The sequence below is a fragment of the Eutrema salsugineum genome, unplaced genomic scaffold (assembly GCF_000478725.1).
Source record: "Eutrema salsugineum unplaced genomic scaffold, Eutsalg1_0 scaffold_16, whole genome shotgun sequence".
Lineage (NCBI taxonomy): Eukaryota > Viridiplantae > Streptophyta > Magnoliopsida > Brassicales > Brassicaceae > Eutrema > Eutrema salsugineum.
Window position 1 is genome coordinate 5,735,333 of NW_006256858.1, and position 15,946 is coordinate 5,751,278.

Genomic DNA, 15,946 nt, shown 5'->3' on the forward strand with positions numbered 1-15,946 from the left:
TCACCACAAACAAAAAGCCCCAATTTTCGAAATTAGGGTTTACTCAAAAATCACCGATTAACCGTCGAAAATGAAATTGATCCACTAACATTAAAGGAAATGAACATCTAACCCTAATACAAACAACCCTACACAATCGTATTCATGGATAAAAATCCATCTGAGATTACACGAAAACAACAAGACGAAACAGCGGGTAACGAGGTCGTCGATTACGGAGATCCTGCGGAGTCAAATCGAGATCCCTCTGCAAATCGATTGAAGATTCGAAGGATGAAATCGTTTTCGTCGGTAGAGAGGAGAAAAAAATGAGAGAGGAAAACACGGGAAAATGAAAATAAAACCCTAGTGTTTTTTTTCTTCTCAATTTCATTAGTCAACCAGCGATTGCCACGTGGCGCTAGAAACGTATTCAGATTTCGCCAAATAAGAAATGGCTAAGCCAAATTAGAGATGCGGTCTAAATTATTTATTATTTGATCTCTGTTAAAAACGGGTCGCGTCTCTAATGATGCCCTTTAGCAATTGATCGTCGCCTTCACATGATCTTCACGGGGTCGTGACTCAATTCCCGAGAGAGGAAGAAGATTTTTTTTATTTTTTTTTTTCTAATTTGTCTCTTGCAAATTCCCAGTAGCCAAAAATCTTTTGGATCTGTTCTCGACGGAGGCGGCGGCGGTGATTAATCTTTATATATATGTCAACTGAGGAGGCGGCGGCGGCGGAAATTTCTAGGGATACGGCGATTTCGATGGCTGTTTCGACGTCGTTTCCTGGTTTCAAATTCTCTCCGACGGACATCGAGCTGATTTCTTATTACTTGAGACGGAAGATGGATGACTTGGAGAGGTCCGTCGAGATTATACCTGAGGTCGACATTTACAACTTCGAGCCCTGGGATTTACCTGGTTCGTTTCCCCAACTTTCGAACCCTCTTCTTCGTTTTTTTCTAAGATTCTCCTCAGTTTCGTTACTTTGAAATTGGGTTTCAACAAAAAGCTTAGAGCTTTACTCTATTATAGCCTTATTTTTCCGGGAATTGCGAAGCTATCTTTGATTACCCACGTGAAACTCCATTGAATCTCGCGATTTTGTTTTTGAGTAATTTTTGTCTTTCCATTAGTACTGTTTTCTAGGGGATTTGGTTTTATAGAATTGTATCAGTTTCCTGGAAATTGAAGCTTACTTCATGAATTTCGTTGAATCTCATGTGGCTAATTTTTATGTAATCAGTATAGAGAAGAAGTTAGGGCACTGAGGATGTTAAACTTCAAGGATATAAAACTTCTTTTGTCCCTCTGAATTTTGTTGAAACATAAACCAAATTAGCAAAAACTTTGGATTGGTATGAATATGTGATTACTTGGCTTGTGTTGGTAGCTTTTGAATGTATCAAAGTATGAGAAATGCCTTTTTGTGTTTCAATTGCTTGGTGTATTGAGAAGAAGTAAGGGCACTGAGGATTTTAAACTTCAAGGATATAAAATTTCTGTCTCCTTGTCGACACATAAACCAAAGTAGCAAAACTTTGGATTGGTATGAAGATGTCATTACTTAGCTTGCGTTGGTAGCTTGTCTATTGCAATTAGTTTAAATGCATCAAAGTATAAGAAATGCATTTGTGTCTCAATGTTTGCTTGGTGTACAATTGGAAAAGCTAAAATCTTTTGATGCCTGTCCCTGATTTGCTCCTACTTTGTAGTTATACATACGTTTTGTGGGTTGAACTTGAACCGCTACAAAACCGCTCTTTCAGTTGTAAGTATTCGTATGGAATGTACATTTATATTTGCATAAACTAGTTCAGGACTATGACAATCGAGGTGTGCTGTTGGCTTTTGCTCAACGAAATCTTGTTGTTCATTGTCTGAGAAAAGTTTATGTTTCTCCGTTTTCTTTCTTTCTCTTCTTGAAAAGAATTAACAAGTTCTTGTGAATGTTTTTTTGGCAGACAAGTCCATAGTGAAATCTGACAGCGAGTGGTTCTTCTTCTGTGCTCGTGGTAAGAAGTATCCCCACGGTTCACAGAACAGAAGAGCAACCAAGATGGGATACTGGAAAGCCACAGGGAAAGAACGTAATGTGAAATCCGGTTCTGATATCATTGGAACAAAGAGAACGCTTGTCTTCCACATTGGTCGTGCGCCAAAAGGGGAAAGGACCGAATGGATTATGCATGAGTACTGCATGATTGGATTATCACTGGTAAACTATTTTCTCATTCTTGAAGTTTTCTTCTTCACCACAAGGTTTGGAAAACTACTAACTGGAGAATAGTATATTGTTTAGAGGTAATCTTGGTTACTTGGAGATATTTGGGTTTTCTTATGTAAGAAAACTTGAATACTTTGCTTTGTAGTAAAAGTAGCTTCAGTACGGTTTTCAAAGGAGTCTCTAGGCTGTTTAGCTGAGGAATGTATTTACATGGTAGGCTTTCTGTCTTGGCTTTCGTTTATTGAATATCTCGAGTATTATATAGGATGCTCTGGTTATTTGCCGGCTTAGGAAGAATACCGAACATCGAGGGGCTACAATTCAGAGTTTACCACATCCAAATTTATCAACTGACAAGCACGCGAACTTGCAGAATGAAACTATTTCTGGTTGGGAAAATATGGTTGATTTCTACTTATCGAATGAATCAGGGCATGAACTACTCAGTGAAATAGCAGAATCTTCACAATCTTCACAAAATCCACAGGTTGATACTCTTTCATTTAGTTCTCTGTAAACAGAAGCAATGACATGCTATTGCTGGTTGACATGGTCCTTTCACCAAATAGATGATATCTATGTACAAGCTTCATGTCCAAAACTTGCTGCTTAATGTCTAATTCATGATCTGATTCCCATGAGTTTTCGATGTTTCCAGGTTCCTAGTGAAGAAGATTTCTACGCAGATATTTTGAGGGATGACATAGTGAAGCTAGATGATCCGACAGTCTCCGGTAATACACTGATCGATGTCCCGAGGCTTCAAACAGAGTCCACAAGCACAAGAGTAATGCCTTTACCGAGCATGGTAGACAAACAAATGCAATCACTGCTACAGAAACTGCCATTGCAGAATGACATTGGTGAAGAAAACAACATATCAATGTCGAGTTGCTTTATCGGTATCTATTCGATTAAGTCGATAAACCGAGCACGGTGGGACGTTGTTGCTTGGGTGCTTGTTATGATAGCTGTGTTGGTGTTTTATCTAGTTTGAGAGCAAAGAAGACATCTTCTAGGCATTTTGCTTGGTTTTGTCTTGATGTTGAAAGAAGATGATGATGTATGTTGTTAGGCTTAGTTTACATTATCCTTCTCTCCATTATATGTATAATATATGTTCGCATTGTAGCATCTGTGTGTGACAAGTAGATATGTCGAGAGAGAGAATATTCTGTTTCAGGTAGAATTTTCAATCTTTTATAAATTCAAGATTTGGGTTTTTCAACTCGGGAAGAGAGGTGAAATCTTGCTTTTTGTTTTTGGTTTGAAATATTATTTACATTATTAGAAACTATGGAAACAATTACATAGAGAATTGAAAATTCTATATATCTACAATATCTACGACATACGGTTATACATGTACTAAGCTCTGACATACAATTTTTTTTTACTTTGGCTTTGGTAACTTTGCGGAATGGCGGAATTGTGGAAAAAATCTTATGGAATAGATTAAGCGATTTATAAGTCGCTTTTCTGCGGAATGACTTTTCATTTGTATTTTTGTTAAGCAAAAATGCAGTCTGCGTTTTTGTGTGTATTTTTTCATTACGCGGATTTTTGTTGATTGGCAAAAAACCTGCGGAATTGTGTTTAAAAACACAATTCCGCCATTCCGCAGGTTACCAATCAGAGCCTTTGTATGAATGTCCTCCATTAGTCTGGTACTAAATTGTATTTTCTTAGAATCAAACTTCCTACTTTTTGTTTCGATATCCTAACCGTGTTTTAGGTATCCAAAAGAAAAAAACTTTTATATCTTTTGGTGTAGAAATTAATGAACATTTTGTTTGCAACTGGACTGAAGTTTCTACCTAATAATACTCCATATCATTATATGTTGGTTGGCTTAATTAGAAGCATGAAGACTAAGAAAATTACTTTTCATCAAAAATACAATTAGTCACACTTAAATATAAAGATTGTTTAGAAATGTAAGAAGATCTTATTTTTTGAAAAAAAAAACTAATATTATGAAATATTGGGACTATTTTTTAAAATTAATTGGCTTGTTTTCTATTTTTGGATTTATTTCTTTGGCCCGGTTTTATATAGGAGTCGAGAGAACTGAGGGGTGTTTGGATGACATTTCCAAAATGAAAGCTAAAATTACTAACAAGAACAAGAGATGTGGTCGTTTTTTGCAGAAAAAAAGAAATTGTGGGGTTACCTCAAAACATTAATCCTTCATTTACAAAGAAAAGAATTTTGCATTCATCATCTTCATCAGATTAAACCTCAGCTTTGCATCATCTCCTTTGATCGCTCTACTAAACACTCATCTAGGACTTGTATGGTGTTTACAGTTCCGCCTTCAAATATATCTGATCTCGAATCGATTTTGAGAAAATCTCGATAAATTTCTGCATTTACGACCCCGACGAAAAACCCTAGAGAGGTCGATCATGAAGTTTGGCTATTCGTCTGGTCAAATTCGATCTGTAAGTTCGTGATCATCTAATTCGCCTTGTTGGGTCTTCGCTAGAGGAAAGGGTTAGAAGTTAAAAATGGAAATTTTGCTTTTTTAGAGGTCGATGCGTCGTTGTCTCTTCTTTGCCCTATCTGGGTAGCTCTTAATATGCTATTTACTTGACTCTATTAGTTGCAGATTTAGCTAAAGAGATTGCTTTATTTTAAAATTTGCTTTGCAGTTTTGATTCTGGGTCTCTGGTGTATAGGATTATGAATTGGGCTAATTCTTCTTGATGTTTTTGGGAACAGGTGATTTAAACAATTTGAAAAGTAGCAATGTCGAAGCCGATCCTGCTCGTTTTTCTACTGATTATACTTATAGTCACCTCTCAGTTTGAATGGAGACAACCACTTGTTGAGCTTGATGCAGCAACCAGCTTGTCACAGAAACAGCAGCAAATCTCAGATAGGGAGGAAGCTGTGAAAGAGAAGGTACTGATTCGAAGCTCTTTCATTCATTTCTCTGTGTGTTTTCCTTTAGAAGACGATCTTTTTAGCTGTATGCAAAATAAATTAGTTTTGGGATAGGTGAGACCTTATGGCCTGGATTTAAATCATCAGAATAGGTGTTCATGTGTAGAGTGTAGTGGTTACATATATATGTCCTGATGATTAAGCTGCATCCTTATATGTCCTTTTCTTGGCGTCTTACTTCTTTAATTCTTATTTTTGCATCAGGTAAACTCAGTTTTTGATTATTGCTTTGACATTTTAAGAAAATGTCTTAATTAGCATGGTATGTATTGTTTTTTAATCGGAAACGTTTTGGATTTCCTGTCTTATTCTGTTCGTCTCTGCGGTTGTGTCTGGAATTCTCCGGTAAATATTCTTAGAATTATGTTCTATTGTTTTCTTGGCTCGCTTAATGGGGTTTCTCTTATGCATAAAGTAGTTGATAGATGTATAAATCTATAAGAGAGCACTCATGAGGATCCAATGGAATTTTCATTGAGCAGTAACACATGAATAAGTCCTGACCTCGATGTATTTATTCTCTACCAATTTCTCTCGTAGTTATCTACGCCTTCCCTTGCTTCTCCATCTTGTGGCTATCATTTATATCTGTGGATCATTGAATGAGTAGCAATGTTAGGATCACACGTTGAATTTAAACTGCGATGAGACATATGTAGGTGCCAAATCCAAGAGTTTGAAAGGTTAATGTTGAACGATTAGTAGTGTAGCTTTTAAGACTCAATTTGATATGGTTCCATGTTGATTTCAGATAAATCTTTACTTCATCTCCTGGTGGGTTGGTTCTCACTGTAATCTACAAAATCTTGATGTTCTAGAAGAGCCAGAAGTCTGGCCCTTTTTCGTGTTTCTGACTCAGGCTGGTCTTCTATATCGTGTCCGTTCTCAATAGAACGTCAAATTTTAACTGCAATATTAACCGTGTTTGTACAGATCATCATGTCCCAAGAGAGACATATCCAGAGGCTAAATGAGCTTGTCAGGAGTCTTCAGTTGCAGTTGCTGCGATGCAAGGGAGAGAATGAGACCCAAAATGCCACCAAAAGCTACCATATGAACAAAAAATACATCAAGGAGGTGGAGAGGAAACAAATACTGGAAGGATAATCTCTCCCCTACAAAAGCTGAAATGATACGTAAAAATTGTGAAAGAAAAGACCACTCTTTGATATTGTGTTTAGGTGTTGTATTGTATCTGTGTATTTTTGTGTTTAACGATGCATCACACCTAAAATTAAAAATCTGTTTGATGTTGAGAAGAGTTGCCAGATACATAAGACTATGGAAGGTTAAGAAATTTTACTGCGTATAAAGATATTCATGTACGACCAGAAGACATGTTAATGTAAGACCAGCAGACATGTTCGTGTAAGAAGGAGCCGTCGTCACTTTATTATCCAAGAAACCGAAGACATCCTCTTTCACTTCATTAAACGGCACCGTACTCCAGCACAACCGTCTTCCTCAACTTCTCCAATGCTAATTTCATTTCCTGTAACTGAACCATGTTCATCTCTTCCACTGGACTCTCCAGCACAACCGTCTTCATCGCATTCTCTCTTCTCATTTCTTCCATTAGCTTGACCCTTTTTTTCTTCTCTTTCTCTACCTCGCTCAAGATTCTTATTCATCTAGCAGCTCGCCGCAGGGTTTCTTTGCTGCGTCTGAACTAAGGACATATTGTTTCAGGACATGTAACGGTCCAATACGGATTCAACGCTCGGATGGACGAAAGAGAAAGACCTTTTAGAGGGAGGAAACAAGATGATCGACATCTCTCCACCGCATGGAGAACGTGAAAAGCTCACTAGCTTTCTTGAAAAGACCGGCTCTACGTTTTGAGAACGTGACTTGCCGGTGGCTCATTTTCGTAATCTTAAACATCGGGATTATATATCTGTCGTCTGATGCGTTCTTTCTTCTTCGACATCATAGTAGTTACGGAGGATTTTTAGTTCCTTTTCTTTGTAGGACAATTTGGCGGAGAGATTGTTTTTTCTGTTTTGTGTATATATATACATGCTTGAGTGTGGTGTGGCTTTCTTATAAGAGGTCGACTTGTATAGTTGGCCATTTCTTTTCATTTTTGTAACATAAACTTTGTAATTACTCAATTTGATCTTCATGTTGTGGATTAATGATAAAAGATTTGCGTAATTTATAAAATCTTAATTTGGTACTGCAATGATTTTTTTTTTCTTTTTCTTTGTATCATTGGTCTTGTCTATATATGCACGATTTTCTTAATCGCTGATTCTTTTTGTCACACAATTGGGTACAAATCGAAACGTCGTTAATGTAGGCTGCAAATCAAAGTACGTACTGACTAATATTATTAGTACATTTTCTTATCTTCTTTCTGATGTACATATGTACATATGCAATTTTAATGTAACGCAAATATTTGAATGCTAGAAAGTATGACAACATTAGTTTGTCTAATTAGAAGTTTAGAACTAATAATAAAATTAGAGTCGATAGATCTATCATTCAATACAAAATCATATGGTATCATTTTTAGTCACTTTTTTGCTCTTTTACTGTCATGCATATAAAAAAATAGCTCTATGTCCTTGCCTGTATGGGAAGAAATCAGGTATTTTTTTTTTGTTTTTGATAATCTGAAATCAGGTATTTTCTGTGCCGAGCTAGCTCCCTGAGAAGTGAGAACACCAACAACATCTATCTATATGTCTTAATAAATGCCTTGTTTCTCCTGCACAACAACAGACTCTTTTGGCATCAAGCGTCTATGCATTTAGCAATGATTAATATACTCACGTAGCAATTGAAAGGATTAGATATATTACAAATGAATTTATTTGGGTAAAGGTCACATAATCAATATATAAATTAAACAAACTCAACATATTTCATGATTAGAGGTATATATAGAATTTTTAATTAAAAAAGATTAGTCTACCAAACTCCTAAGAAAAAAGAATGTAGATTCAGGGTATAACAATGACAACTACTCTAAAATAGCACGAAATTAGTTTCTGTTCCAAACCTAGCACACCAAATTTAAAATTCAAAAATATCACAAACAGTTATGTGGAAATATTTATTAATTCTAAATAAATTAAAATATATTAAAACATTATGTTTAAGTTCCCTCTTTACTATTTAGATTTTAATAATTTTTCCCGTTAAAATATAGGTTTTGGAGCATTTTAATATTGAATTTAGACGATAATAAAGCAGTGATACTAAATTTGGGACATCAACTTAAAAATATTTTTCTTGCCAAAAAAGTAAATACCATAAAACTATCTGTTGTTACAGTTCATTTAAGATGCGTGTATGTATATAGATCGATAGGTTGATTTATGTTTTCCAGCTTATAACAAGCATCTTTCTCAACAAATTATACGCGCCAAAATCCGAACAGCTTATCAAAAGTAAATACTTATCAAAGACCAAAACAAACCAAACGAATTTACACTTCTATTTATGGAAGCTGTATCCAAATATTCAAACGTTATTTCTAATTCTTTTTTTTTCCTAACAAAAAAAACCCCCGCGTTTTTTTTCCTTGATAGACCAAATTCTATCATTCGGTTGTTTCTTAGTCCACATTCATGAACGCAACGACCTACATCGAGGAATTATGTCAACCCTTGTTGTTCAATATCTCTTCCAAAGGATTATGGGAGAATCTAAAATCTCCCGGTGTGATTTTTGGGTATTCATTGCCTCTTTTGGAGATTCAGATATTACTCATCTTCGTATCCTTCGCAATGTCTCACATGATCCTCAGATTCATTGGCATTTCACCAACTGCTTCCTATTTAATGGTAAGTTCCTTTCCCCGATCATGGTTCGGATTTTTCCACTACGATTAAAATCATAGTTGAAAGTGGAGATTATGGTACCTCAACTATGTAACTTGATTCTTCACATTAAAACAAAATAAAAAAGTAACTTGACAAGCACGTAATATGTTCAATCTTCTTTTCATATATGTAGGCTGGTCTGATTATGGGACCTCAACTGTTTGATCTTAGAGAGAAGTCATCAAGGATTCTATCATGGGATCCCGAACTCGACGGCAACGGGCCATTAAAAGGCATATCTACGTTTGCAGCGATTCTATTTACATTCTTGTTGACCCTAAAAACCAATAGACGAGTGGTGTTCAGCAGCGGAAAGTTGCCCATCGTGATCGGGATCTCGACTTTCTTTGTTCCTCTACTTGTTGGTTTATATTTCCGGATTTTCGCCATCGGATACATTAACCCTCACTACATGCCTCGAAAGAGGGCCCTCGTGGAGCGTACTGTAATCATCGGATCCCAATCTTGCATACTCTTGCCCACCACAACCTATATCTTGTTGGAACTCAAGATCCTCAACTCCGAATTCGGACGTCTTGTCTTGTCTGCATCAATCATCAATGACCTCCTTGCCATTGCCCTCTTCGTGACTATTTACACGCTAGGAACATATAGAAACATCTCAACCACAACAGCTTACTCTGACGTTATCGGGATGATCATCTTTATTCTCGTCGTCATTTTTCTTATTAAGCCGGCTATAGAATGGATAGTGGAAAACACACCAGAAGGTAAACCTGTGGCGGATATATATGTAGATGCTGTAATTGTAACTGTGTTAGCCTCCGTGGTTTACTCAACTTTCTTCAACATGAAACACGTCATGGGGCCATTCTTGATCGGCCTTGTCATACCGGAAGGTCCACCTTTAGGATCCGCCTTAGAAGCCAAGTATGAGAAGCTCACGATGAACGTGTTTTCACCGCTCTCCATCGCGTTCAGCGCGATGCGATGTGATATTATGAAAATCATCTACCAGTTAGATGATCTCATATACAACATGTTCCTAATGGCTCTAACGCTCGTTTTGAAGCTTGTTGCGGGTCTTGTACCTTGCTTGTACTGCAGGTTACCTCTCAGGGAATCTATAGCGGTTTCAATTCTCTTGAGCTGCAAGAGTTTCGCCGAAATATTTCTCTTCGAAACAGCATTAGATGATGGGGTAATTTATCCCCCTAGGTCATAAAGTAACGTTTAATTTATAATCCATTGCACAATGATTTATACGTATTTAACCTTTTTTTTGTTTGGTTTTACAGTATATGTCGCATGCAATGTACTCGTTCTTGATAGTTTATTTGCTAATAAACTCTGCTATTGTCCCCACGATCTTGAGAGGTCTGTACGATCCGAAGCGGAAGTATGTTGGTCACCAAGAAAGGAACATCTTGAGTCTAAAACCAAACTCAGATCTCCGAATTCTAACTTGTGTGCATAGACCTGATAACATCCCTGGAGCCATTGCATTCCTCCAATTATTGTCCTCGCCGAACCGTGAACTCCCCATCATTGTCACGGTCCTCCACCTCGTGAAGCTGGTGGGTCAACTCTTCCCGGTCTTGATCCCACACAACACGAAGTCGAAACGGCTCATGACTAATAACTCATACATCAGTACTGTTTTACTAACCTTCAACAAGTTCAAACATGAGAGCCTTGATTCCGCGAGTTTGGCCATGTTTACTGCCTTCTCGCATGAGAACCTAATGCACGAAGACATATGCACGCTCGCGCTAGACCAGACGACGTCAATGATTGTCGTCCCGTCCGGGAGGACATGGACCATAGATGGGGAGTTCGACATGGACGACGAGTCCATAAGGCGACTCAACATGTCGCTGCTTGAGTGTGCGCCTTGTTCCATAGGGATACTTGTGGACCGTGGGAAATTCTTGCGTAGAGAAAATAGAAGGTCCAACATCAATGTTGGTGTGATCTTCATTGGAGGCAAAGATGATCGAGAAGCGTTATCGCTAGTCAAGAGGATGAAGCACAACCCTAAGGTCCGTGTCACTGTGATTCGACTCATCTCAACCAAAGAAACCGAGTATACAAATTCGGTATACGGGCTTGATCACAAGGTTATGAAAGAAATGGAGGATTCAGAGGCCACTAACAATATTACATATACAGAGACGAGTGTGACGGGTGGTCCTGAATTGGCTACTACGGTTAGACTGCTCGCTGAAGAGTATGACCTTATGGTGGTTGGGAGAGATCATGGCAAGGCATCACCAGACTTCTCAGGACTAAAAGAGTGGATGGAACTTCCTGAATTAGGTGTCATTGGAGATTTGCTAGCAGTAAGAGATCTCAAATCTAGGCTCTCTGTTTTGGTAGTTCAACACCAACATCATGCGTTAAACATTCATCGAAGTTAACTTTCAACAACACGACTGTGTGTTATCTTAGGACAAGATTATAGAAGATTGAACATGAATACTATTTTCCATGTACTGAATCTTTTCCCTCGCGGTATGTTTGACCGATGCACATTCAGATGTTGCGACTGTGTATGTATCACACAGATTTTAGAAACCTATTATTGGATTATTCTTCAGTAAGCTTCTTGACTTCTTCCTTTTACACATCAACCAAAATCTGAACATTTACATGCTGCTAAACGATTTTTTTTTCTATATATGTAAAAATTAAAGAAGATAAAAAATCAGCCATAGTACAAGATCATACAAACTTACGAGACTGTAAGAAAAATTTAGAGCAGAATTTACATAAAAAGTAGCACATATCAAGGTGATCTTTTGAAATTAAGTCTTTATTCAAAAGATCATAAGTATTTTTGTACAATGTTTTTCTATTTCAGAATTCAACTGTATGGAACGAGCCTTAATGAAACTTTTTTTTTACTTGAAATTTCTCTTGTATGGAAAATTAATAAGGTACCTGTCTGTTGAACATATATTTTTTTACATAGTTTATCTAGATTTTAAATTTTTTCTTAAATCACTTTGGTATCCAAAGCTTTTTTTTTTTTTGTAGTAAAAACTCTGATCTTAAATTCAAATCGACCATGTTACTATATATCAAAGAATTCAAAAAAATTTCATGTATTGTACAATCTTTTATTTAATTTAGGCTTCATCCTTTTGGTGTTTTAAAATTAGGAAGATGGGTTTTTGTTTTGGTTTTTGAAATGATCTGAATTATCCATAACTTTGTATGATATGATTAAATTTTTGAAGAGAGTTTCTAAAATGATATTTTGATATATATCTGTGAGGATAAATTAATGCAGTTTTGAAGAAAATATTATCTTTTAAAACTAAAGCTTCTCCTTTACATGTTTAGAATTATTAGCATCAAATAATGTTTCTCGTATTTCTAGATGAGAGCATTATGGGACAAGCTCATTCTTGATTAATTAAGATCGACATCTGTATCAAACAGAGCGATCATACCAATTTTGTAGTTTGTAGAAAAAAAGTGTGACTTGCCCTTATTTGATAGCGCAAAGGAAATCAAAGGGTCAGAATCTAGAGATAGTATTTGTTCCTTTGGGTTGAGATCATTTCTATGTTATTAAGGTCATCATTGTCTTGTTCCTCAGAACTAGAGTCATGATTTCCTTTAAAAGAAGATAGAATTCAGTGAAGATTTTGAGATATTTTTTACTAATTTGATTTCCATCCTGTTGTTTTAGAACTATATTTCTTTCTTTTATTAAAAATAGTGGTTAGATCATAAGATGATTTGAAAGATGTTGGACCATGAGATTTTGATGGGTTTTCAGACGATTTTATCTCCTTCTCGTTTATGAAACAAAGAATTGTTTCTAAGAATTTTTTCTTTATTTTAGGATTTGAAATGAAATTCAAGATTTGAAATGAAATTCAGGATTTTAAGCTGGAATTTTGATGTTTTGTAATAGTTTATTTTTTCATTAGATTTTGAGCCGAATAATTCTTAGTTCATCAACTTGTAGGACTTTTTCCAAGGAAAATGATAATAATATATGATGATGAATGATCTAGCAATGCATTTGATATTTTACCTGAAAGTATTTTTCCAAAACTGAGTTCGTGGACTTTTCTTTTAAAATAGCAGAATTTTGATGAGCACAAGCATATAAAGCATGTGTTTCAGGTTCGACAACTTTATAAAATATTTTGGGGCCAATTTTGCGAAAGAAATAAGTTAGTTCAGTGGTTTTATTGGCTTGTGTTGTGTGAGTAGATGTGGGTTTATTTCCCTTTAGATGCATAAATTGTATATTCTTTCATCTTCTTTTCAAAAATCAGTTTTTAAGTTGTCCCACATCGAAAAATTAAAAAAAAATAAAAGGAAAAAATGCCTATAAATATGAGTTTTCATTTTTAAAGAATAATTAATTACCCAAATAAGTTTTAAACTAGTATTTTTTTTGAAGGGGCCAATTTTTATATAAAAAAATATATTTTTTATATAAAATACAAAAGGACCAATTTTTTTTCCTCACCTGTAGCCGGAGAAATCTTAGGCTTTGAAGCACTTAAGTTTTTATAGAATGGTTTGTTGGCTGTAGTTTTTTTAAAAAAAAAAAAATTTCTTACAAGGCTTTTCCTATGATTTTTCGCAAGGTTTATGATTTTTATAGATTTTTAGAATCATCAGTACCCTGATATGATCCTATATTACACAAGAATCTTGATCAAAATAGACTCACAAATCTGTCTTTTCTGAGCTGGCTGATAATGAGCAGGTTGAGTTGAAATTCAGGAATGTACAAAATATTGCTGAGAACAATACGTTCATAAATTTTCCAAATACTCACACTTTCACCAGTAGGGAGACTAACCGATGGTCTCAAATCAGTAGACAAACTTGTAAAAAAAGATTTGTCGTAAGAAACATGATGAGTTGCTGCACTATCTGTAATCCAGCATTGAGAAGATAGAGTATTTCTTCATATTCTCAAAATTCCTACAAAATGAAGAGTGGAAGATGAGAAAGAAATACCTGGAATAAATGATGAGGAAGCCACATTCGTCAGACCATCAGGAATAGATGTCTGAGTGTGCAACTGTGAGCAAAAATAAGCTATAACTGCCTGTATCTGTTCATTTGATAAGCTACCAATTACACTCAGTTTTGCAGAGTCAGGCGACTGAGGAGAATAACTCAAATCAAGCTGAGCTACAACAGGTTTTGGAGCAGAATGGTTGAACTTCATTTAATCCATCGGTTTCTCCACTGTGTATTTCTGTTTTCCCTAAAATCCAGTAGGAAATCCATGAATTTTGAAACATCTGTCCATTGTATGACCAGAATAGCCACAAGGAAAGCAGAGAGGTCGATTCTGTTTAGAGATGTTATAATAGACTTGTGCTGCATTCAATGGGATTTGATCTGTAGCAAAGATATTGAAAGCACTTGCGTTCTGTATCAGAAGGATTTTTCTATGGCTATGATCTTGATCCAGAATATCATAAATCTCCGCTAAGTCAAGGGACATGCTTCTTCATGATTATTTGGCTTCTAATGATGGCATAAGATTCATTCAAGCCGCCCGAAAGTTTGACTACACCAGCATGATCTGCCTTCTTATCTATTTCTCGATAGCAATTACAAGTTCGACAAAGTTTCACACAATCAGCTCCATCCAATTTATTCAGAGTGGTATAGCACATAGCAAGATCCATGGATCCTTTCTTTAAAAAGATCATATATGTTGAGAGACTATAATTAGTATGATCTTGGTAGGTATGTGATATGAAATCGGGTTAATAAATATTTTCATATCTCAGAGGCATTCTTGGTTGAGTACGCCCCGAAATTTTTCTGAGTTATACATGGATTTTTGGCCTCCAAATTGTAAAAAAAAAAATTAATAATATTTCTCTTAAATTGTTTGTAACCCCTAAATTTTCACTATTAGTATCAGTTTTGAAATGTATGTATACACCACATAGAGCATACTTGGTTGAGATAGTGCCAATAATAGTGTACTCATCATTCGTTCTTCAAACTTGCAAAACTATTCACACACAACAATCAATTCATACTTCACGTCTTTTCCCGGTATACAGTCAAAGTGGTTTAGTCTATCTCTACCAACCCCCCCGTAAAGTTCCATACCATCCTCTCTTTTAGTGATCGTAGAGCTAAAATGGGTCAGGTGGTCCGGACTAGTAGTACTTGACTCATGCAAAAAATAGCTCGTTACCAAAATATCAGGTAAAATTCTCGGTTAGTGACAGAACAAATTAAGAAGTCTTTTGCAAGACAACTTGTGTTTGTATAGTCGTCAATACTTTTGTTGCGAGACTGGTCCACTTACTCAGCCAAGAAATGTTTTTATAATTTTATTCTAAAAAATAAAATATTTTTTTAACACTGACATTTAATAAATAAATAAAAAATTCAAAGTGGGAAATTTGGGATTTACGACACGATTTACATACGCAACACACTTGTTGGAGTTTGGACTCTTATCCATCAACTTGAGACTTTCCTTTTTGTAGTCTGTTCAAATCATTTAAATACTTAAATACTTTTGTACTTTTAAAATCGGCATTGGGTATGTTACTTAATTAACTTAAAAGTTTGTACTTTGTATATCAGATTAAACTCATTCAGTTAATTACAAAGGAATTACATTCGTTTCCTATTTGAATCTGATCATCCCAAATTAACGTCTAACAGAAAAATTCAGTGAATGTGATTATGTGAATCCAACATCAATATCATTTGAACAAACATATTTTATGAAATGTTTGCTACTACACATACAGTGCATGTATTTAAAATATATTTTCGTCACATCATAATGAAAGTAATTAAAATATCAAATTTCATTAAATAAAAGAATAATAATGTTTGTCACACAAGTTGGACCGAGTCAAGATACAGAGTTACGTTACTGGAATTTGAGTCCAACTTGACGCGTTTCTCGCCACTCACTTTCCTCGAAACTCTTTACACACACACACAGCTACATATATATATAT

General features: G+C 35.6%; 3 protein-coding genes and 1 pseudogene across 5 annotated transcripts; 3 read left to right on the forward strand and 1 right to left on the reverse strand.

Annotated features, from left to right (window-relative positions):
• The first annotated feature begins 498 nt into the window (after positions 1-498).
• LOC18021406 (NAC domain-containing protein 60) lies at positions 499-3,420 on the forward strand. 2 transcript variants are annotated; one of them, XM_006404411.2, is made up of 5 exons: positions 681-908; positions 1,703-1,758; positions 1,952-2,205; positions 2,480-2,701; positions 2,873-3,420. In XM_006404411.2, the coding sequence occupies exons 3-5, from the start codon at positions 2,047-2,049 to the stop codon at positions 3,209-3,211; spliced, it is 720 nt and encodes a 239-aa protein (XP_006404474.1). In that variant the 5' UTR covers positions 681-908; positions 1,703-1,758; positions 1,952-2,046; the 3' UTR covers positions 3,212-3,420. The 2 variants fall into 2 exon arrangements, with proteins under 2 accessions (XP_024013527.1, XP_006404474.1); XM_024157759.1 differs by lacking the exon at positions 1,703-1,758 and having other exon boundaries at positions 499-908.
• A 939-nt stretch (positions 3,421-4,359) lies between these two features.
• Positions 4,360-6,419, forward strand: LOC18021408. 2 transcript variants are annotated; one of them, XM_006404413.2, is made up of 3 exons: positions 4,360-4,658; positions 4,939-5,121; positions 6,097-6,419. In XM_006404413.2, the coding sequence occupies exons 2-3, from the start codon at positions 4,966-4,968 to the stop codon at positions 6,268-6,270; spliced, it is 330 nt and encodes a 109-aa protein (XP_006404476.1). In that variant the 5' UTR covers positions 4,360-4,658; positions 4,939-4,965; the 3' UTR covers positions 6,271-6,419. The 2 variants fall into 2 exon arrangements, with proteins under 2 accessions (XP_006404476.1, XP_024013528.1); XM_024157760.1 differs by having other exon boundaries at positions 5,915-6,109.
• A 43-nt stretch (positions 6,420-6,462) lies between these two features.
• On the reverse strand, positions 6,463-7,096 carry LOC112087747 (annotated as a pseudogene).
• Positions 7,097-8,744: 1,648 nt separating this feature from the next.
• Positions 8,745-11,380, forward strand: LOC18021409 (cation/H(+) antiporter 12). The gene is made up of 3 exons (XM_006404414.1): positions 8,745-8,960; positions 9,133-10,161; positions 10,259-11,380. The coding sequence occupies exons 1-3, from the start codon at positions 8,745-8,747 to the stop codon at positions 11,378-11,380; spliced, it is 2,367 nt and encodes a 788-aa protein (XP_006404477.1).
• The last annotated feature ends 4,566 nt before the right edge of the window (positions 11,381-15,946 follow it).

Bases quoted from the DNA above. Each gene is read 5' to 3' on its own strand.
- LOC18021406 (XM_024157759.1), top strand. From the start codon at position 698: ATGTCAACTGAGGAGGCGGCGGCGGCGGAAATTTCTAGGGATACGGCG. The intron at 2,206-2,479 runs GTAAACTATTTT...AGTATTATATAG, and splicing joins GCATGATTGGATTATCACTG to GATGCTCTGGTTATTTGCCG. The intron at 2,702-2,872 runs GTTGATACTCTT...CGATGTTTCCAG, and splicing joins AATCTTCACAAAATCCACAG to GTTCCTAGTGAAGAAGATTT.
- LOC18021408 (XM_006404413.2), top strand. From the start codon at position 4,966: ATGTCGAAGCCGATCCTGCTCGTTTTTCTACTGATTATACTTATAGTC. The intron at 5,122-6,096 runs GTACTGATTCGA...GTGTTTGTACAG, and splicing joins AGGAAGCTGTGAAAGAGAAG to ATCATCATGTCCCAAGAGAG.
- LOC18021409 (XM_006404414.1), top strand. From the start codon at position 8,745: ATGAACGCAACGACCTACATCGAGGAATTATGTCAACCCTTGTTGTTC. The intron at 8,961-9,132 runs GTAAGTTCCTTT...TCATATATGTAG, and splicing joins CAACTGCTTCCTATTTAATG to GCTGGTCTGATTATGGGACC. The intron at 10,162-10,258 runs GTAATTTATCCC...TTGGTTTTACAG, and splicing joins AAACAGCATTAGATGATGGG to TATATGTCGCATGCAATGTA.